This window comes from Mytilus trossulus, chromosome 12 (genome assembly GCF_036588685.1).
Source record: "Mytilus trossulus isolate FHL-02 chromosome 12, PNRI_Mtr1.1.1.hap1, whole genome shotgun sequence".
Lineage (NCBI taxonomy): Eukaryota > Metazoa > Mollusca > Bivalvia > Mytilida > Mytilidae > Mytilus > Mytilus trossulus.
The window spans coordinates 40,946,836-40,971,095 of record NC_086384.1 but is presented as its reverse complement, the minus strand read 5'-3'; the positions used below and the strand labels follow the sequence as shown (position 1 = coordinate 40,971,095).

Here is a 24,260-nt window from a genome sequence, read left to right as displayed (position 1 = left end):
AAATCTCCAAAAATGTGAAATATGAGGATATGGATGGATTTACAGAAAGTAGATAAAGGGCAGAAATAAAATAGAAACAAAGTAGGGCAATAATTGTAGAATAAACATGATAAAAGGTAAAAATATAAAGAATAGAGAAAATATAAAAAAGAAAATGTGGTATGATTGCCAATGAGACAGCTATCCGTGCACTAAAGACCAAAGAAGGCCAAAAAAATAAAATTACAGAATAAAAAATGTAAACTTCCTTATTAACCTCCGACATACATCCTTACAAAATACAGCAACACTTTCAAATTATTTTAAAAATATTTGAATGCATTAAATTATTATTGTTGTTTATCTGTAGAAGAGAAGAGGAGATGAGACAACAACAGAGACAGATGATGGAACAACAGCATAAACAAAGGGAGATAGAGGAACAACAAAAACAACAACAGGAAATGCAAAGACGACAGGTGAGGGGTCGTGTCAAAGATGAAAATAATGAGATGTGGTGTTTAGGCTAATAAAATGGCATGTGTCAGAGATGAATAAGAAATAAGAGGGTGTCAAAGATAAATGAAAACAGATATGGTGTTAAAAATAAATAAATAAGGATGTGTGAAAGATGAATAAGAAATAAGAGGGTGCCAAAGATAAACGAAAACAGATATGAAGTCAAAAATAAATAGATAAGGATGTGTCAAAGATGAATAAGAAATAATAGGGTGTCAAAGATAAATGAAAACAGATATGGTGTTAAAAATAAATAAATAAGGATGTGTGAAAGATGAATAAGAAATAAGAGGGTGTCAAAGATAAACGAAAACAGATATGGTGTTTAAAATAAATAAATAAGGATGTGTGAAAGATGACTAAAAAATAAGAGGGTGCCAAAAATAAACGAAAACAGATATGAAGTCAAAAATAAATAGATAAGGATGTGTCAAAGATGAATAAGAAATAAGAGGGTGTCAAGGATAAAATGAAAACAGATATGGTGTTAAAAATAAATAAATAAGGATGTGTGAAAGATGAATAAGAAATAAGAGGGTGTCAAAGATAAAATGAAAACAGATATGGTGTTAAAAATAAATAAATAAGGATGTGTGAAAGATGAATAAGAAATAAGAGGGTGCCAAAGATAAACGAAAACAGATATGGTGTTCAAAATAAATAAATAAGGATGTGTCAAAGATGAACTAAGACAAAAATAAAAGAGTGAGGTGGTTTTGAATGAAATGTGATGGGGTGTCATAAATGAATCAAGTGATTTATTGTAAAAGATGAATAAAACTTGTGTGGTTAAAGATGAATAAAACTTGTGTGGTTAAAGATGAATAAAAAAAGAGATGGGCAGGTAAGGCTAATATAATTGGATGTGTGAAAAAGAATAAAAAGTGATGTAGTGTTAGAGATGAATAAAGTGTGATGTTTCAATGTGAAATAAAATGTGTTGTGTCTTATTCATGATCATAAATGTTAATTTCATATTTATGAATTGTTTTGCAGGAGGAGGCAAGACAACAACAGGAATTGCATAGACAGAAACAACAACAAGAGGCCCTCAAGAGGTTACAACAGGAACAGATGGCAAATATACAGGTAAAGATACCTGTATTTACTGCAGAGCTGCAGACCCTCTCTAGAAAATGTCATTTCATTAAATGGATGATATATGTTTCTTTTTGTGACTCTGTGAGGATAGACATGTACATACAAGGTATGTATTTCAGGATTTGGCAAAAAATTTATTGGAATGAAGATCAGGATTGGGTAAATACCAAATTATAAGTATTAAGTTCAGGATTTGGCAAATATCAAATTTTTTAGTATGAAGTTCAGGAAAATAAAGCAGTTGCTTTAAGTTTAAAAGTTTCACAGTTAACACTGTTACAACTGTTCATAATATGTTTAAATTTTCAATTGCAAATGTTTACGAATTTTTATACAAAGGTGGAATGGTAAACTTTTGCTCATTTTACAATTTTTAGAGCAACTGTATTTTGACTCATGATATTACCTCATGACTACTTTTTTTTCCCAAAACTTTTTGAATTGTAAGAAGGATCTTTGTTATGACAATAAGTGTATTCTTTCAAATTTGTTCTACATTTTTGTTGTAATTTAAGATATATAATGTTAAGACTTAAATTTTAGTTACCACAACATGCACAATGGGCCAGTCAGCAGCAACAACAGAGTTTAGAACAACAAAGAGCTAAATCACTGCTGGAAATACAGGAGCAAGAAGAAATAGAAAGACAAAGACAAGAGGAGGTAATAATTAATTTCATATTCTTAACCCTTTCCTCCATAATGACCCCTTTTGACGCCACCCCCTTTACTCCATAATGACGCCTTTTGACACCACCCCCTTTACTCCATAATGACGCCTTTTGACACCTTTTGATGCTACCCCCTTTACTCCATAATGAAGCCTTTTGACGCCACCCCCTTTACTCCATAATGACGCCTATGTAGTACCTCAGTTGAAACGCTTTGACCTCAAAATGTCTGCATCAGACTTAACAAAATTTGTATCTAATATGAAAAGGATATTCATGAGAATATCTTGACTGGAATTTCATTGATGAAATATTCGTTATCCCAATGCATTGATAATTTAAACCTGATGATTTTTTTTAATGAAAAAAATCTATGCAAATCAAGTATGTAAAAAAAAATGTTCATGGAGGAAATTTGTGTAATTAGGCTGTCTTTGGAAAGATTTACAACGTATCCCTATTTGTCTGCCATACCTGGACTTCAAAAAGGTTGATTTCACAATAGAAAATGTCAAATGCCACATAGGAAAAGTGATTGTTGTATGTTGTCAATAGTTGTTGCATATTTTAAGGTCAAGTGTCAGAGATTCCTAAATACTAATAAGATTTATTAAATCGTCAGCAGGTGAGGATTTTTTTTTTTTGGGGGGTGTTTACGGAGGGGGATGTAGTTGGTAAAAAAGTTGTTATACATATTGTTCAATGAAACAATGATCAGTAATGTGAGATTATTTGTTGTTTGTGTAATAGAAATGCTGCATGCCAATAAAGCTATTTGAAATTTAAAATGCGAGTTTTTATTTGTGTGAAACTATATTGTCAAAAATATCTGTAGGTACAAAGACAGATGGAGGCACAGAGACAACAACAACAGGCCATATTACAACAGCAACAACAACAAAAGTCATGGTCAGGACAAATGTATGTATTAAGAATTACAAAAACAACAAAAGTCATGGTCAGGACAAATGTATGTATTAAGAATTACAAAAACATCAAAAGTTTTTGATATGGGTCTTGGGTTATTTATAGTTGTATATCCATTTGATGTTTGCACATTCACACTTGTCCTACCAAACCATTTAAATTATAAAGCAATAGCTCATACAAGAATTTGAATAGCATTAATATTTTTTGGGGAAAATGTAGCAATGTATGAGAAAAGGTTGTAGAAATAACTCTTAATTACAAAAAAAATGTGTAAATAATGCAGGTGTCTATTTTAATTGTTGAGGATTATGGGGGAATACACAAACAAATTTTTTAGATTATTGTGATAGAAAAAAAAGCTATAGAATTATTTGAAAATGTGAAAAACAAACAACCTTAACAAATGCATTAATGGCAATGTTGTTTCAGATTTCCAACTCAACAAAGTTCCAAATCGTTAATAGAAATACAAGAGGAGCAAGCTCGGCAGCTAGATAAGGAAAGACAACGAAAACAACAACAACAACAAACCCAAGCCAAAGTAAATATATATATATATATATATATATCTACAGAATCTACGATGCAATATATCTCCACTCAAGATAACAAAATTTTCCAATTCAAACACAAGGCCTGGATGCGTTTAAAATTTTGAAGCTTGGATGCTTTTTTATGCCCCACCTACGATAGTAGAGGGGCATTATGTTTTCTGGTCTGTGTGTCCGTTCGTCTGTCTGTCCCGCCTCGGGTTAAAGTTTTTGGTCAAGGTAGTTTTTGATGAAGTTGAATTCCAATCGACTTCAAACTTAGTACACATGTTGCCTAAAATATGATCTTTCTAATTTTAATGCCAAATTAGAGATTTTACCCCAATTTCATGGTCCACTGAACATAGAAAATGATTATGCGAGTGGGGCATTCGTGTACTGAGGACACATTCTTGTTTGAAAATTTAATTGTGAGAGTAGAGAAATATATCTTATTACAGGAGATTTAGTGGTGGAATCTGTTTTTCGTAGATCTGCAAATCATGTGTGATGTCATCAGGCATGGTCATTTTTCAAGTCAAACTTGTATCACAAAGTTGATTTATGTCATGTTTAGTAACTCAGTCAAATTTGATACACGATTCTCTTGAAACCTGAGCAAAATGATTCAAAAGTATAAAAACATGATAAAAGAGATTCAAGCCTAATGAATAGAATTTTATATTAGCACATTTCTGCATGATAGTATGTTTATCTTATATAAACACACAACTAACATTATTGTCATAATATTTTCGACTCAATGATGAACACATACAATAACAGTAAGTTATGACAACAAGGAACACAGAGGCTAATTTAATCGACAGCAAAAGCTTTATTGTGTCTTTATCAAGACTTGGCAAATTTCCTGATTGCAAAGCAGATGAACAAATTTACACAATAAACAAACAACATAGATATAAAATGTATTTTGTTTGAATAAAACATGACAAATCAAGAACAATATGATACATATTACAATTATAACATGTAAAACATAAAAGCGATCGAGGGTTTAGCAAAAATATTCCGTACTCTTCACTTCACTTGGAAATTTCTTTGTCCGAGTTTGGACCTGAACAAAAGACAAAGAAATTGTTTGTAGTCATGTATAACACACACCCCTCTTACAAGAAATATGACCTAGGGTATAAGTGTGTGTGTTATACATACCAAAAGACGGTACTGAAATGTGATGTTTTATTTACAGAATCTATCAATATCAGCAGCTAGTGCGTGGAATGCCAGTGCACAGTCATCACATTGGGCCAGTGAGGGAGCGTGGGGTAACCAAGCTAGAAGTCAAAATGGATCAGGATCGCTAGGATTCTGGGATGATGCTATTATATCTTCTAAAAGAGCACCGGCATCATCAAATAAAAAGTAATTTATAGTCTAAGCTTTCTGTTATTGAAAATATGTCTTTTGCCGTACCTCTGTCCCCATTATGAATTATACAAAAAAATGAAAGCAAAAAAAAAGATAAGATCAGTGAAAAGACAATCATATGGTCTTTCTTGCTAAGTTTCAGTCTTTATAAGAATTGAGTAAATTTAGATGAATTTCAAAACATGGCTGAAAAACCTGCTGACCTGACCTTTCTATCATGAAGTTATCCTCAGCCTGAGTTAATAAAAAAGGATGGATCCTACGTTTCTGTGTGTCTGGTATTTCAATAAATATCAGGATAACCTTTGGATTATTAGCAAATTATGGAGTCGACTTCCCTTAATTGTTAATTTGTAACACACTTTAATCAAATATACCAGAGCAGGAAAAGGAAACATATTTGTGAACCATTATACATTCTGAAATTATTGTAAACATTGTTAAGGGTTTGTCAGATCTGCACTAAAATATTTTCAAGAATACATATTTCTAATTTTTTTTCAGTATGCAAGGTAATCCTACAGAATTTCCAGCATTAAAGGGAGGTAAGCCTGTAAACACACCTTCAGTGCCTGTAGCCAAGCCACAAAAACAATCAAAGATGAAGAAAGAGGAGGTAATATTTATGAAAAAAATGGAAATTGTAAATTCAGAAATTATTGGCATGTTTTTATTACTGCAGGAAATATGACAGGGTTATAATCGCAATAATTCAAATTGCATTTTTAAATTGTTTATATGAATCAAACAGGATTTTTCATAAAATCGCATTTAAGTCTGAAATGAAAAATATGCAATAATTAATGCATGGAATAATTTCTGAATTTATAACAGTACAAATATAGGACTGTTCCGTAAAAATATAGGTCAAATTTTCTCAGGGTACTCTTTCTCCATCAATAAAAACAGACTTCCACCATATAGTCAAGAGTGCTGAATTTAGCATTAAAGACCGTCAACCAATTAAGCAATTATCCATACAAATGAACATGGGACTCAGGAAAAATTTCAAAATCCCATCGATAGTGAGTGTTTTTGGACAGTGAAAATGATGAGGAAAATTTAAAAATTGTCACTTAAATGTAGATAGTGCCAGATTTTCAAAATCCACAACAATCAAAGATATCAGAAAGGAATAGCATATTTGAAATGTATAGAAAATGGCCCTCACAAACATGGGTATGAAAGCTATCTTTGACATTAAGGGGATGCCCATTTGTTTTTTAGTCTGGTGAATATTTTTCTCACACAAAATTACATAACTGTTATGCATTTTAATGGGCTGAATATTTTTGTGAGTTGGACATATCTTCCAACATGTTCAAAAGTATACAGAAAAATTATTTAAAACTAAGATGAAAGTGGTAAGTAAGATTGAAAGTCAATATGATATTGAATTAAAATAAACCTTAGAAATAATAAAGATAACTCAATTGTTTTGTAGGAGGCTGTACAAAGGTTGTTTAAACAACCAAAACCTCAGGAAGACGGATTCTCTAATTGGTGTGAGATAGCTCTTAAAAGATTGGATACTTCAGTAGATAGTAAGTTATTCATAATTGTAGAAATCACCTATGTACTTAATTATCCTCTTCGCTCTGATCTGAGCATAAGTTCAACACAAGTCCTCGCCGCTCTGGTCGGTTCTTTGCCATTGTTTCTGCCCCTCCCCATGTCATATTTAGGTCTTTTAATTCATTCTCTATTGTCCTCCGCCATGTTGTTTTGGGGCGTCCTCTTGGTCTCTTTCATTGTGGTGTCCATCTAAGGGGTGTGAGATAGCTCTTAAAAGATTGGATACTTCAGTAGATAGTAAGTTATTCATAATTGTAGAAATTACCTATGTAAAATATTAAAAACCAGAAACAATTATCTAATAAAAAAACTAATAAAATTCAAAAGAACAAGAAATGAAAGTGTAAGAGGAATATTTATCATGTAGTAAACTTTTTTTTAATTTAATGTGAATTCACAGTTGTGAAGATGTTGTGTGTCATTTTTGATCAGTAATAATACAATTCTATATAGAAATGCAATGTTGTCACAAATAATTATACAATTCTATATAGAAATGCAATGTTGTCACAAATAATTATACAATTCTATATAGAAATGCAATGTTGTCACAAATAATTATACAATTTTATATAGAAATGCAATGTTGTCACAAATAATTATACAATTCTATATAGAAATGCAATGTTGTCACAAATAATAATACAATTCTATATAGAAATGCAATGTTGTCACAAATAATTATACAATTCTATATAGAAATGCAATGTTGTCACAAATAATTATACAATTCTATATAGAAATGCAATGTTGTCACAAATAACGGATTTATGTACCTAAACTCAAAGCCCCTTTGGAAAGAGATGTTAAAATAATGATTTGCTATTTGTTTTCCAGTTCCAACTTTTGTAGCCTTTTTGTCAGAGGTTGAATCTCCTTATGAGGTAAGTATGGTATTTAACTAAGTTTCAATTATTTTTATGTATTTTCTAAAATTCAAGAACTAAATAAAAAGTTTCTTAAGTTTTAAGAATTGTGTTGTAAAATACAGATGTAAGAATTTTCAGCATATAGTGTTATTGGGAATTTATCTATAATCTTAATCGGCAATTTAAGTTCCTTTTATATAGTTTTTCGGCATTGAGGTCTGCCTATAGGCTAATCTAGAATTTTTTTTATCATTTCTCTTAACTTTAGCATTCCTGGACCGAATGAGAAGGAGTAACTTTTCACAGTTTTTAGTTATCTCCCTTAAGTACTTGAAAATGTGTTGAATTTGACATATTTAGAAGCAGGGGCATCAATGTCCTATGGACACACATTAATACTTTTACCTACCTTAACTACAGAACAAGAGTGAAGTTGAATTTTTGAATAGATTTTGTAACATGGCAAATGTTTGTTATTTCAGGTTCATGATTATGTAAGATCATATCTCGGTGAAAGTAAATCTTCTAAGGACTTTGCCAAACAGTTCCTGGAAAAGAGAAGCCAAACTCGTAATAAGGCAAAGCCACCAGTTGTTGAGGTAAGAGTATGCAAATATAAAGATGTGATGTTATTGTCATTGAGAGAACTAGACAGACTAAATGTAGTAGAAGTAAAAAATAATATGACACTGAAGATCAACACTAGCTAGTCAACACTGAGGTTGTAAGTTCAACCCTGCTTGTACAGGTGCATTCTACTCCAATATTAATTGGCTAGGATTGTCAGTTTTCCTATTAAAGGTCTGTGGGTTTTTTCCCGGGCACTCTGGCTTCCTCCACCAATAAAAACTGGCCGACACGATATAGCCCAAAACCAGTGCTAAAAAGTGGCGTCCAAACATAGAAATTCAAAATCAAATCTAGATGAACAGTTTTAAAGGTTACGACACAACTTTCAGCAATGAGTAAATGCCATACCTGATAGCAGACTATAAAAGGCCCCTAAATTGTAAATGTAAAACATTAGAGAACTCAAAAGGCCTGAGCAATGTACATAACAATAAACAAAAGAGAAATATACATCAACAAATGACAACCACTGAATTATATTTTGTTTTATTATCTGTCTAAATTCTGAAATATCTAAAATTCCTCAAAGCCTTTAACTTGTGAATAGATATTTGTTCAAGTTTTATATAGAATGAGGAATAAATAAAAACACAATATTTTTAAGATTAAGAATATTTTGTAGGAGAGCATATGGGGACCTGCACCAGCCCGCGATTATCGACAACAAACCAACCAAACGTCAGATGCTGACTCTCAGAAGAATAAAGGAGGAAAGAAAAAGAAGAAGATGATGAAATTAGACAGTAGTATTTTAGGATTCACTGTTAGCGCCGATCCTGAACGTAAGAACGTTGGAGAGATGGAGGACGACGGAAAATGAGAGTCAAGATTTTAATGTCAGCAGTGTTATTTTATCAACTTAAGACAATGTTTTTTGTAATTGTTGATATTTTGTTATGGTTGGTCTTAATTGTTGGGTTTTGGTCGCATTACACAGTTTCCAATAGCTTCAACACACAAGTGTGGGCGTGGCTTTGTCTCCAGCCCCTCCTGTAGATGTGAGGCGTGCCGGCCCATTTGGCCTATGTTAGAGTATATTTTTAAAGAAGATGATGAAAAAGTGAAGGAAAAGATTTTAAGAAAATCAGATCTCTAATTATGAAGTTTTGAAAAAGAATGGGGAAAAACTAATAGTGCTTAACAAACATTGCTTTAGGTGGCAGCTCTGGGTTAAGGGAAATAACTCTTTAAATTATTACGTTTTGTAGAAGGCAGAGTTATCAGTGCTATTTAAGCATTTTTTGATACAAAATTAAAATGATCTATTTGATTTGGAAGCTTAAAATGTATTTATGAAATTTTTTATCACAAGTGTGAAATTGATAAATTTTAAAGAGTTATTGCCCTTAATTTAGATCAACCACCTGAATATCGAATGCAGTATTACATGACAAACCAAATTGAATATTTTAACAGCACAGTGATGTTTTTAAATCATGTCAACTGATTTCAGCTTTTTTTTTTTTATTGAAACCTGTTTTACAATTTAATGAAAAAAAGTTTTTCATTTGATAGCATTACAAATTATTTTTTATTCAAACATGTTTTACAATATTATAACAAGAAGAACTTCATGGAATTAAACTAAGAATTTCAACTTTTTTTTATTCAAACATTTTTTACAGTTCAAAGAGAAGATGAAAAAGTAAATATATAAAACTATTACTTTTAAAAGGAATGCATTTTACAAACAAAAAAACAATCAAGTGATAGAATTGAAAACAAACTATATATGCAAAATGCACAATATTGTTATTATTATTTTTATCTAATTATGTGATCTCAATAAAACTAATTTAAATTTTAGAGGAATCAAAAATATTCTTTTATTCTGGTAAATATTTCAATATAGTTTAGTTCCTAGTGATTTTTAATGAATGTCTATAAAATAATATGCCTCGTGAATTGTTCATGTTAGAATTTTTTATGGAAACTTATGAATCATGGAAAACAACATTGCTCTAGGTTAGATTTGAACATTTTCATTGTACTAACAAAATTGCACACATGCAAGACATATCCCTGTGTCAAAAGTTAATTTTATAACATACAATTATTTTTTATGAAACTTGTACATTAAGAAAGAAAAAAAATGCATTGCATATTTTTAAAACCCAACATGTGATGTGTTATAACAGGATATTAGTTGTATTTTTGATCAGCCGTTTATTTATTTGTAAAACGAATATCTAGATCACAAATTTTAAATCTTAAGTCTTGATGTATTGATGAAAAAAGGGCTTATCTCTATGAAAGAACTGTTGAACTGTTATTTACATATAACTTTGAAAATCAAAATTTTATCAAATTTTTACCAAAGGAATTCAAAATATTATTTTCAAAATCAAAATATATACTTAATATTTGTTTTCGTTTTTTTAATTTTGAACTTTCAGGCAACATTTTATTACAAAGAATGAATTATTGAAGATGACCGCTTAAAATTTAAAAGCTTTCTTTATTAAACAAATGTAAAAGAGGAATATGGAAAAAAAGTAAACGGACATGAAAAAACATTTTTTCAGTATCCATCAGGAATTTTTACGTTTTGTTTTACGATCTTTCTACGAAATTATTTTAAACTTTCAAATCATTTTTTGGCAGCATTATTTGCCTAATTAAAGATTGTAATTAGTATGGCATGCCATGCCATGTCTCTCCATTTGTCTTACTCATATCAGCGATTATTTTTTGGGGGAAGTTATTATATATATTGGGCTACATGGGAAAAAAAACCAACTTGGAATTGGTAAAAATTGATTAAAATGAAATTTCTGAAAGGGCATTTTAAGATGTATTTAGCTGATATCTAGATATTTTGTAGTATACTTCTGTAAACAAGTTTTTTAGGGGGAGGGTAGAATTTTGTGCCAGTTTATACCAAATAAGTGAGGTTTTGTGCAACTATTGGGTTTTTATCAGCTTAGGCTAAGCTTTCTCTCCAAGTTTCTTCCAGCATATTGTAGTCTGCTTTCTTAAAGGTCCTGAATATGCATGAAATATTTGCCACTGAATGTTAAGCAACTAACAATCAATCAATCTACATTCTGACGAAGTATTTGCACAATATATCTAGTACTGAATTTTTTGTCAATAGAACTTGTAAATTTGAACGGTTAACCAGCTGATATTTTAGGTATTGAAAATAGATAATCATGTACTTCTTTTCCAACTGGATTTTTTTTTATAATATTTGAATCATTAACTCCCTTAAACACATTCTATGAAATTAAAGGCAACATGTACTTATTGACCTTATGTGTATGAGTATGTAGATAGAGAAATGTGCCAGACTAAATGGTCCTTATTCCCTGATTGGCCTTGTGTGTGTGTGTGTTTATGTCTGTTTGTTGATAAATATATGAATATCGCTAATCTTACTATTTTATCAAATTGCAACTTTCACTAGATTAACAAAATATTGAACTAAGTTTTCAAGTTTTATTCCATTAAATTTAACAGTGTAGGATTGGAAAGGCCTTCTAAAACCCCTCTTCTCCAAAAACCTATTGTGCATACGTTAATTTGGCATTCAACCATAACTAACCAACACCCAAGTTTAAAAATACCTACCTACCTTCCAAAATTTATTCTAAGTGAATAGCCTTAACATCGTGCGTCTCATTTGATTTTACATGTATATTCATTGAGAGATATCACACTGAGTTAAGTTTCCATATTGCAAAATTCTCTAAAAATTAATGAAAGTACTGTAAATTCAGAAATTATTGCGTGCATTTATTATTGCGATTTTTATCATTTTAGACTTAAATGCGATTTAAATTTTTACGATTTTGAGAAAAATCCTGTTTAATTCATGTAAAATATTTTAAAATGCGAGTTTAAATTATTGAGTTCACAACTCAGTTGCATTTTTCGCAATAAATGAATAATAAAAACCTTGCATTAATTTCTGAATTTACAGTATCAAAAATACCTTTATACTAAGAAATTCATCATTTTGAAGTATTATGTATATGTACTTAAAAATTCAGCATTGTATTGTGAAAATGAAGTACGTGTGTTTTGTATATGGTGTGTACAAATGGAGATAGAATCTGGTATGTAGAGCAATTCATGTGTGAAATGCATGTTGTATGGGAAGGAGAGTATGTGTACAGTATGTGGAATAAAGTGTGTATGTATAAAGTTAAATGTGTATATGTGCTGTGAGATGTGCAAGGTAAGGTCAACCAATGTAAATCTCGTTTGAAGGTTAAAAAAAAGTATCGTAAATTGATCAGCGAAAATTTATTAAATCATGTTCAATCCTTCCTTCTGCTGCGTAATTTTTAACTTGTGGCCTTGTTTCATTTTTTCCAATGTTTGTTATACAATATAAATTAGCAATGCATGACAAATCACAATTGAATTCAATTTGATTAATTTTACATTTCAGAACTTGAATGATTTAAAAAGCTATTAACATATTACTTTAATTTTAAATCAGATGTTTCAATGAAAGTCTGAAATTCTTAATATTTGAAGCATGTTTAGCGCTAATTGCAACTTAACCTTGTATATTTGGATCAGATGTGCTTGGATAATTTTTATCATGACAAAAAAAATATTTTTTTATGAATTCAAATGAATATTGTTACTCCGTCTTATTTTATTCTGATTTGAATATGACATTTTAAGAACTTATATGGCACTGTTATCAGGTTTTGAAAGGAAAATTGAAAATAGGATATATTTCTCATATTGTTAATGAATACAGGACGTTTCTTTAAAGTATAAACTATGTTGAAATTGTGATATAAATATGCAGGCTTTTGTGTACACGAAAGACTTGTCTCTATTGATAAAGCTGAAAATTGTTGAAAATAAATAAAAGAAATACCTAAACATTGTTATTTGTTCTTTTTTACTACAGTTCTGAAGAGTCCAAATAGGAACATCTCAGAATAGAAAACTCATCGTTTAAAATAAGACTAAACAAAAAAGATGTGTAGACAATGTTGGGACGATAAATGGCTGACCCGTGTTAAGAGAGAGCCATATCTCTTACACGATAAAGACACCCTTGTAGATTTCGAAAAAAGAGCAGACTAATGCCGATACAAAGCAGCACTTGCACCTGCAAAGTGGAAAGGGATTAATAAGTTGCAAAACTTGTTTCCCAATCCACTATAAATAAATATGTTTAAACTAACAACAAAAATAACAGGCTTAAACTATGATCTTAACTGAAAACATTAAAGAATAAAACAAAATAGTTTTCAAAGAGAACATCCATTGGCCATACATTGTTGAGACTATACAGACACATGTTACAATGACTATAACTTAATACAGCATGAACTTTTCTGGACCAGGTAGGAAAAAAAACATTTCAGTGGTCAAGTTGAGATGACATAAATCAGGAAGAAATGGCAATGACCAAGAGAATTATCAATATGAACATCTGAAAACAGGATAGCAAAAGACCAATTTAAAGCTGTGGAAAAGTAATCAGGAACTTATAAGCTTTTATAATTTGTTCTTATGTTTGGTTGTTACACCGCAACCAGGTAAGGTTTTTTATGTTGGTAGTTATGTCCTAAATAAAATTTGTTAGATTTGTAAGTGTTGTGGTAATTGTTGAAGGCTGTATTGCCATGCTTATAATTGCCTAAACCCATCGTTTGGACTCTTGGAAAGTTGCCGCATTGGCAATCATACCACATCTCCTTATTTTATATAAAATAAACATATCTAAAGAGAAAATCCAATTGCCAGATGAGAACAAACCAGCACAGGGACCATGTCTTCACAAGCTCTACAAGGAAAATTTTATCGTAAAGGTAAAGATAGGACAACATAAATTCAGAAAGCAATCACATTTTCACAATAAAACAAGGTCTTGTATGGAGAATCTTATGAGGACTCGTGTTCTACCTTGGTTTTTTTTCACATGCACTTGTTGGACCTTCAGCTCTACTGCAACCAAGTTAAGATTGTTTTGGAGTAGATTTGACATAAGCTGTAAATACGGGTTTTTTTCAAAATACAATTGAAGTCTGGTGAATATGAACCTTAGGGATCCTGTACTGGAAATCATCATTAGCCATAGTGTTGTCAGTTTGTCATCGACTTATTAACTCGAATAATTCAAGCCCTTTCCGTGTCCGATTTTCTCCCACATGAGGGCTTGAACTCCTATTGGCCGCGTCGCCTGCTCTCTGTGAGAGAGCCAATCGGCGGCGACCAGGATAATAAGACTGCGCAACTGTCTTGTAATTGTCTAACCAAGCACGTGTGTTCAATTAACACAAATCCGATAATAATTAATTAACATCAATTAACATCAGTTTACATACTTTAACATCAATAAACATCCGGAACTCCTCCTTCTGTAGCTGCCAATTTAAATCAAAATTCCCATATTGAATAGCGGTGTGAATTTTCCGGTTGACGGTCTTGATCGAGGAAGACGTTCAGGCGTTAATGTAGCCTTCGTAGATCAGCGGAATATAACGACTGAATTACTCGGGTTATCGACTTATGAGCTTGACAATTCATTTGGTATCTTGTACCACCTGAGACTAGTAGTCCTAGTATAAACCGTTTGAGCTGGACAATTCATTTGGTATCTTGTACCACCTGAGACTAGAAGTCCTAGTATAAACCGTTTTAGCTGGACAATTCATTTGGTATCTTGTACCACCTGAGACTAGTAGTCCTAGTATAAACCGTTTGAGGTGGACAATTCATTTGGTATCTTGTACCACCTGAGACTAGAAGTCCTAGTATAAACCGTTTGAGCTGGACAATTCATTTGGTATCTTGTACCACCTGAGACTAGTAGTCCTAGTATAAACCGTTTGAGCTGGACAATTCATTTGGTATCTTGTACCACCTGAGACTAGTAGTCCTAGTATAAACCGTTTGAGGTGGACAATTCATTAGGTATCTTGTACCACCTGAGACTAGTAGTCCTAGTATAGACCGTTTGAGCTGGACAATTCATTATGTATCTTGTACCACCTGAGACTAGTAGTCCTAGTATAGACCGTTGATCCCGTTGACCAGGAACATTGTTAGATATACTGTTCCCAGCGTTGACCTATAGTGGCTTTTGCCCTTTTTGTCGAGCCTTCGACTTAAGTCGAAAAAGCGAGACATAGCGATCCTACATTCCGTCGGCGTCGGTGTCGTCCAAAAATATCCACTCCTTGGTTAAAGTTTTTGAAATGTTAATTACTTTCTTAACTGTTCTGGATTTCTACCTTTGGACAGAAGCTTGTTTATGATCAAAAGATAGTATCCAGAAGTAAATTTTGTAAAAATAAAATTCCATTTTTTTCGTATTTTACTTTTAAATGGACTTAGTTTTTCTGTCTTGAAACATTACATTCACTCTGTGGTTAAAGTTTTAAAATTTTAATAACTTTCGAAAACTATTTTTAATTTGTACCAAACTTGGAAAGAAGTTTGTTTATGATCTTAAAATAGTATCCAGAAGTAAATTTTGTAAAAAGAATTATCCTTTTTTTGCTGTATTTTACTTTTAAATGGACTTAGTTTTTTTTTGCAGGGAAACCTTACATTCACTCTGTGGTTAAAGTTTTTAAAATGTTAATAACTTTCTTACACTATTTTTAATTTGTACCAAACTAAGACACGCTTGTTTATGATCAATAGCTAGTATCTAGAAGGAAATTCTAGAAAAAAATATGTTTATTGATTTTTTTCTCATTATTGTTGAGCCTGTGATTGACAGCAAAAGTAGGCGAGACACTGGGTTGCGCGGAGCCCTTACAATTTTGTTTCTGTCAGTTGACATTGAGCTACTATTTTCCATGTAGCATGGTCTATTTCAATTAGTTAAGTGTAATACTATGGTGGGGGCATTTCGTCCTCGAGGGTATCACCACCGGCCCAGTATAGTCGGCACTTTTGTGTTGACATGACATATCTTTGATACATTCCCTTTTCTGTTTATTTACTAAATACACAAGATTTTGTATAATAGGCAACACATAGACATTATGTTGGCACACATAAGTTTTGGGGATTTCGGGTTAAAATGCTCTTAAGCTTCGTATTTGATTGGGTAATCCAACTGTTCTGATTCGATGAGTGTTTTATAGTTCGTATAGCACATGTATTTTTCGGTAATAATCGGAAGAATTCAGGGCCGTAACTAGTCTCTTTTAATAGTGAGGCAAAACATCTTCCCCGAGCGTAGCGAGTGAAAAAAAAGTTGGCGAGGGGGTCTGGGGGCCGCTCAAGGCCCCCAAAAGCTCTGAGAAAAAATAAGGCAGTGGCTATTTGACCGGCACCGGCAAAATAGCAAATTTGCTATTTGACCGGCACTAAAAGTAAAACTGTTCATTAATGTGATTAGTAGAGAACCAATATTTTTAGCTCAATAATAATTTAAAATCATTTTATCACAATATCAAGCACTAAAAATACAGTACAATAAAAAATAAAAAGATTTTCATAAATAAATAATTAAATAACTTTATAATATTATAAATTAAAAGCATGAAAACAAATTTGTAAATACATTATTAAATATATTTTTTCTATAATATTTATAGCAAAATGTTGATTTTCAAATTTAAATCTGTGTAAAATCTATGGTTAAGTTATTCTGCCAGTGACAAAAATAGTTTTATGTAAAACTACAGCATAAAACAGATACGAAAGTTGTTTGCTATGAAGATAAATGTTGCCACTCAAAACAGGAACCACACATTACACTGGCTTCCTTTGAATCTACATCTTGTGTGCATATGTTACACGTAGATAGGGTAAGTCATATCGCGAGGGGTCTTGGGGCCCCTCAAGGCCCATGGAAGGTCTGGTGTTAAAAGTGAAAAAAATCTGCATTCTCGCAATTTCCTGGAACTTAACATGGCCTCATAAAAATTATATAACAATTTGAAGAAAAAAAATAATTAGAGAAAAACACTCACATCACATCTTCCTATATCTATTCTAGTGTGTATTGGGTTGAGCTAGATTGGATAATAAGGAGCAGCGTTTGTGCAACTTACATGCTATTTTTCAAAATGAGGAAATTATAAAATAAATACAATTACATTTCTCTTTGTTTTAGTCTTTTTTTGGCCTTTTCATTCTCAAATATAATTCTAAAAATCAAGGAACATTTCCGTCTCATACTGAAAAAAAAATGTGTCTGATGAAATTTTTATTTGTTCACCGTTTTTTGTTTTAAAGACCAAGCCAGAGAATCGCTTGATTATAACTGTATTTCTCAAGTGTTCTCATGGTACTGAAACACCATTCTGCGATTGCATCGGCAACACAATCACAATGCTGGTTCCGTAAACGAAAAGAGTATCTTAGTTTCCGGAATGTAGTATACTGCTACAAAGTGACTATTATCATATTTGTATTTCAATTTTCAATTTATCTTATTACTTCACTTCTATTCATAATAGATTCATCCAAGGATTTGTATAGGTTTGTCATCATTTTTTTTAAGAAGTTTAAGTGTTTACATGATCAACAGTAACAAAAGTTTTTAGATAGAAAATTTTGATATTTAATTATTATTTAATTATTATTCTTAAATTTTAATTTAATAGATATAAGTTAATCAGAGCCGGCTAAATAGCAAATTTGCTATTTTGCCGGTGCCGGTCAAATAGCCACTGCCAAAAAATAACGCAAAATCGTGCATTTTGAGCGTTTCCCGGACTCTTTCTTACATTGAAAAGCAATTAATTTTTAGCTATTTTTTCGATTAAATATTCTGGTCTCAAAGCAAAAACATAGATTCAGTGCGGATCCAGAACTTTTCCTAAGGAGGGGCCCGCTGACTGACCTAAAAAGGGGGGGCTCCATTCATGCTTCAATACTTCCCTATATAATCAACCAAATTGTTCCCACGAAAGAGGGAGGGCCCGGCCCCCCCCCCCCCCCAGGACCCCCTGGATCCGCCTATGAGATTCTTTGTAATTTTAGACTTCAAGGTTTTACGGACAACATTAAAAGATCGATAAGTAGGATAAAGCAAAAATTGTAATTCTCATAATCATTAATACCGGATCTCTCTGTCTGTTCTTGTCTTGTATTGTGCTTAGACTTTGGTGATTTTTTATGACTAGATTTAAATATAGTGACAGTGCAGTATTATGCTTTAAGTACAAGTACTGCTCAGTTAGTCTACACTACGGACCATGCATCTTGACCTTGTTTTACGGCATTAATGATTCTTTTATTGTTTAAGACCATCCAGCAACTATCAAGATGAAGAACAGGAATACAAACTTTGACCATTGATCATTTGTATTTTTTCTATGCATTGACGTTGTGTGCGATTAGGTCCGGTGTACGTATACTCCTCACTCCTTTATTTTCTGTTAAAGCGTATGAACACGACTTAATGCAAGTTTAACCCTTCAATGTAAAAGGTCATATGGCAATACATTGTTGGTTTTTTTTCCAAATTATTTGATACCGGGAAATTAGTGACCTCACTTTAATTTAAATCATGTCAGCTATCTAGTTTATCTACAAAAAAAAAGAATTTTGTATTCTTTGATATCAAGTTCAACTTCAATTCTGCATGCTGAAACGACCATTTTTTTTCTGTGTTATGTGTCCAGTAGCATAGTATATTCTTAGAATATTTTCTCGCAAAATGCCTGGACATTGGTGGACATGCAACATTGCAAGACCAGACGTTTACAAATGAAAATCAACAGTAAGACATTAAGACTATAGTCATAAAGTATGACATAAATGAACAAAAGACAAACCCGGGGACACAGAAGTACAAACAATAGACCATCAACTCTGAAAACTAAAAGTAAAATAGAAACATGGATCACGAAAAACATGCAGGGGCGACACCAGAGAGTGAAGAGAACTTTCTTCTTGCAAGACACTTTCCGTGAAAACAATTTTATATGAAGACAATCTTTTGTTTCAATTTTTTTTTGAAATTTCTAATATGAGCCTCATTTGCCTCAATGGAGTTCCGGCCCTGGAATTTTATAGTACAGAGGTAAATCACAAACTTAACAGGCTTCTCATACATTGTCTGTGCCCCAAATGCCTGATTTTGATGAGAGGTATGAGAGTGGAAAACAATAAGGAAATGAACGAGAGTGTGAGTGATTTTTTTTCTACTATCACACCTAACATCCACGCTCGATCACTCTCTCATCCAATCACTCACACTCGCATCCACTTCCTCACGTACCATCTCATTTATTCACTACACTTCCTGTCCATACGCGCACACACTCTCATCCAGCTACAGTCTCTCTCCCATCCACTTGAATGCTATCATCCAAACGCCCCGCCTCTAAACTTCTCGTCCAAACATACTACCTCATTCAGACACATTCACTCTCATCAAGAAACATTCACTTTCTCACAACGTCTCTCGCGTTGAATAATTACTCAGAATGCGTTGGCATCTTCATTCAACCTTTGATTTCAAAACAAGTTTTCTCCAGTGTTTTTTTTTTTACCTTCAAGAATTGAATAAAAAAGATTAAACATTTAGTTTCCATACTGTATTTTAATAGGAGAGACAAACTTTGATTCTGAAAGGTTAAAATTCCAATTGTATTCATTTTGGTTTCGAATTTGGGAGCCTTATCCCATTTCAAAATTTACCAGGCAGAAGCTAGCGAACAATAGCTAGCGAACAATAAGCCAGCGAACAATAAGGCGATATATCGAGAAACCAAAAAACAGAATAAGACAACAACGGCCGTTAAATAAAAAAATATTCAAAAAGGCAGAAAATCAGTTAAAATATAGCAATTTTAACTCAATTTTGAAATGGTTTATATCCAATCCATTGATTTAACAAGTCTCATTACTTTTTAGGCTAATATTCAGTACCACAATAACTCAGCATCTATCAACGGATTATTTGTAGGTGTAGTGCCACCAATGCACTAACTTCAATTTAGAACGTATGTAAAAGTAGTCCTACCCTGTAAATTATAGCACCTTTAATGTCATTGTTTAATTAAGAGCTCAAAATTTGAAAAAAATGTCAAAAAAATAGGGGGGTCGGCCTATTCTAGGACTTCTAGAGAAAAATAATGAGGGGTGTCACGGGGAATGACTATATAGGTCTTGTAGAGGAGAAACAGGCGCTTCTTTTGCGCTAGGTATCGAAGGGCGCTATGTTCAAAAATCTGAAACTAGGGCTCACAATTTGAAAAAAATGTCAAAAAATTAGGGGGGTCGGCCTATTCTAGGACTTCTAGAGAAAAATAATGAGGGGTGTCACGGGGAATGACTATATAGGTCTTGTAGAGGAGAAACAGGCGCTTCTTTTGCGCTAGGTATCGAAGGGCGCTATGTTCAAAAATCTGAAACTAGGGCTCAAAATTTGAAAAAAATGTCAAAAAATTAGGGGGGTCGGCCTATTCTAGGACTTCTAGAGAAAAATAATGAGGTGTGTCACGGGGAATGACTATATAAGTCTTGTAGAGGAGAAACAGGCGCTTCTTTTGTGCTAGGTATCGAAGGGCGCTATGTTTAAAAATCTGAAACTAGAGCTCAAAATTTGAAAAATTTGTCAAAAAATGGGGGTAGGGTCGGCCTATTCCAGGAGTTTTAGAGAAAAATAATGGGGAGTGTCACGGGGTATGACTATTTAGGTCTTGTAGAGGAGAAACAGGTGCTTCTTTTGCGCTAGGTATCGAAGGGCGCTATGTTAAAAAATCTGAAACTAGAGCTCAAAATTTGAAATTATTTTTCTCTAGAAGTCCTAGAATAGGCCGACCCCTAATTTTTTGACATTTTTTTTCAAATTTTGAGTCCTAGTTTCAGATTTTGGACAGGAAGTGTAGTGAAATTTAGAAAAAAAATCCTTCTTGCTTGGTCTATATATACATAATAATTTGTAAATGAGAATACATGTAATAAAAGGACTACAAATCTTTTCTAAATATAAGGTCAAGCCCAAGATACATTGTTCGTGCATAGTATGACTAGGAACATATATATTGTTAGATATACTGTTCCCAGGTATTACGTCTACCAGAAATTAACGCAAATTACAAACTCTCTCGTCCATTAAATATTCGAATCCCATGATTTATAAAAAAGAAGATGTGGTATGATTGCCAGTGAGACAACTATCCACAAAATCCCAAAATGACACAAACATTAACAACTATAGGTCACCGTACGGCCTTCAACCATGAGCAAAGCCCATACCGCATAGTCAGCTATTAAAGGCCCCGATTAGACAATGTAAAACAATTCAAACGAGAAAACTAACGGCCAACGAGATTATTTTGACAACTACACTCTTAGTTTAGGATAACTAACGGACAATGAGATTATTTTGACAACTGCACTCTTAATTTAGAATATAATAATGCCATGTGTCATTGTTATCGACTCTACCAGAGACATATACTACAGTGTCTTATATATCTCTGATTCTACTTGTTTTGACGATTGCCGCCACAACAGTGCCGGTACCCTTATCAAGTCAATGACAAATGTAGTCTTAAGGTTCATGTGGACCCTATGGCTAAAATTGCCGTATTTTCACCTCAAAATTTTCTCTGAGTACAGGCAAACCTTTGCATCTGGAAAAGTTTTAAGGCATAGCATGCCCAAAATAAATAGAATTCAAATGCATTGTATGATTTAGAAAATTCATAACTTAACTGGATTTTGCCGTACACTTTTTTTCGTCTCTGCGGAAGATGCTAAAATTAACAAACAGTTGAGTTTACCTTGATATGGTCCACTCAGGTCCACAGTTTAAAAAAACAATTATTGTCAGGTATCTATTGTCCATCTAATGTCCATGTCAATTAAAAATGTTCACTTTATTTTTTACCTGTGGGGAAGTTCTCAAACCTGTTTCCCAACTTAGTTTATTTTGGCACCTTCTGGAGGAATGAAAAAAGTGCACGGCAAAATCCTGATAAGTTATTATTTTTCTAAAACATAAAACATATTTAAAATTCATTTATCTAGGGCATGCTATGCCTGAATTTTTTTACAGGTGCGCAGGTTTGTCTGTACTCAGAGTAAATTTTGAGGTGAAAATACAGCCATTTTAGCCATAGGGTCCTCATGAACCTTAAAGATGGACGAGTTGCAGTACTATTCAGTGGCATGGATTGGTGCTAATAGATATTTGATGTTTTATTGTTTTCATTGCATTTTTTTTTACATATGTTTATATAAACAATTAATTTTCAACTATTCATCAGTACACAAAAACATTCCTATTGAAAAAAACAGAGATAAGCATATGACACGCGTTATGTGGGTGCGATACCTTCCCCTCCTCCTTATCCGCCACCCATACCCTTAGCCAGGGGAGGGGGTCGGGTGTTCGTACCCTTGAAAACAAGCAAGCACTGTTAAAATCAATGTTCTGTTTGAATTGTTACTGTTAAATTTGAGTTCTGTAGTCCAAATACAGCCCCCCTCCCCAAATTTGTTTTTTTTATAAAAAATCCCTCCGCCTTGAAAATCCTGATTACGACCTGTGCCACCACTGCTATACTATATACTATTCGCCCACAGAGAAATAATGTTAAAAGTAATCTTTTATTATTCAATATTGTTCATGTCAACATGAGCAAATCTTTTTGAAATTAATATTAGCTTTTATTTGAGGGGTTTCGAGTTGGTAATCTTTTTTTTTAAATCACCATGTCACGTTTTAGAAAGCTATGTACATCTAAACTGATCTGATTTATCGGTCTCGGATTTCAATATTTATAGGGTTCATATATTATTTTAAATTAGACGCCATGTTGAAAGATCGTCCGCAAAACCACCACAAGGTTGCAGTTCGATTAAAATATGTTGGGGCTGAATCGAGTACGCCCAAGCTAACATACTAGCATAATCCATCGAAAAAAATCTGAAAATCGTAGAAAAACAAACTCCTTGCTGCACTGGAAAGCATATTTGTCACTTTGGAAAATTACGTGAACTTTCCTGTTCTGCCTCTATTTGTCTCTTGTTCCAAAATAGTTTTGGGTCGAGTTGTCCGGGCTCCATTTAATCAACACTACACCAGAGTATTTTGAACCGGAAGTACTGATACATAACATGTAATTTTGTAAACAAGTGGTTTCAGGAAACACTTCTAACACACATTTGCAAAATGGATAAGAAAGGATCTCCCGATAAGGCTGCAGAAGGTAGAAGAAAGGCAAATTCAATGATCGTACCGGCGCCTGGATCTGAAGATCGAAGTGTTAATTTTAAAATAAGCGAAGGGAATGCCTCCAGTTCTGAAACCCAACCTCCACGCAAACAACCACAAAAGTTGTCAAGGAACAGGTAAATTACAAAATTTTGGATGCAGTTCATTTTTAGGGGCAGCCATTTCATCTTTCCGTTCGAAGGCTGGGGGTAAAGGGCTTTCAAAATGAATAACTCAAAATAATTAATATAACTTCACAAAACATGCAAAACAAGAATATAAATGAATTTTATGCAACACAAAAGACAGGAAACAAATGTGTAGAAAAAAAAAAAAAAAAACAATTTTCTAGGGCTTAGCTTGGGGTGGAGATGGGTGATTTAATTTATGTCATGTGTAGCATTAGATGAGGCTACTGATGCAGGTGTCCAAGTAATCACATAATCAATGGAGAGCTGTGGTGAAGTGGTAAGTGCATCGGACTACTAACACAATGGTTCCTGGTTCGATTCCCGTTTAAGATGAAATTTCAGGAACTCAATTTTTCGGCTCTCCCTTGGCGAATATGGTCTTGAAGAAAAGATGATAGTCCTTCTGAAGGGGACGATAAATGGCTGACCCGTGTTAAGAGAGAGCCTTATCTCTTGCATGTTAAAGACACCCTTGTAGATTTCGAAAAAGAGTAGGCTAATGCCGCAACAAAGCAGCACTCGCACCCTCAAAATGGAAAGGGATTAATATAATGTATTAGAAGTGGCTTTACAGTGTCTGGTATTGAAATGACTAGTGTAATGCAGATCTGGTAACAGTTGAAATTTTACAAGAAATAAGAACAAAATTGATGTGATCCAATCATGAGCATTCCTGAGGAAGGTAATTAAAAAACCCTCCCTGGACACACCAAATTTTACACTTAGGTTTACATTTACAGGATGTATTACATGTA

The 24,260-nt window shown here is 32.9% G+C and overlaps 2 protein-coding genes across 5 annotated transcripts in view; both read left to right on the top strand.

The window, feature by feature from the left end:
* The window catches only part of LOC134692092 (GRB10-interacting GYF protein 2-like), a 46,426-nt gene extending 33,374 nt beyond the window's left edge, over nt 1–13,052 (top strand). For all 4 annotated transcript variants that reach the window (XM_063552475.1, XM_063552477.1, XM_063552476.1 and 1 more), the window contains exons 19-29: nt 350–458; nt 1,495–1,587; nt 2,143–2,262; nt 3,106–3,191; nt 3,630–3,741; nt 4,944–5,116; nt 5,627–5,738; nt 6,567–6,666; nt 7,535–7,581; nt 8,049–8,165; nt 8,819–13,052. In XM_063552475.1, the coding sequence (XP_063408545.1) occupies nt 350–458; nt 1,495–1,587; nt 2,143–2,262; nt 3,106–3,191; nt 3,630–3,741; nt 4,944–5,116; nt 5,627–5,738; nt 6,567–6,666; nt 7,535–7,581; nt 8,049–8,165; nt 8,819–9,016 (1,267 nt within the window). In that variant the 3' untranslated portion in view covers nt 9,017–13,052. The remainder of the gene's footprint in view (nt 1–349; nt 459–1,494; nt 1,588–2,142; nt 2,263–3,105; nt 3,192–3,629; nt 3,742–4,943; nt 5,117–5,626; nt 5,739–6,566; nt 6,667–7,534; nt 7,582–8,048; nt 8,166–8,818) is intronic.
* Nucleotides 13,053–23,195: 10,143 nt separating this feature from the next.
* The window catches only part of LOC134692091 (NAD kinase-like), a 44,141-nt gene continuing 43,076 nt past the window's right edge, over nt 23,196–24,260 (top strand). Inside the window, exon 1 of the mRNA XM_063552469.1 lies at nt 23,196–23,451. Within this exon, the coding sequence (XP_063408539.1) occupies nt 23,273–23,451 (179 nt within the window). The 5' untranslated portion in view covers nt 23,196–23,272. The remainder of the gene's footprint in view (nt 23,452–24,260) is intronic.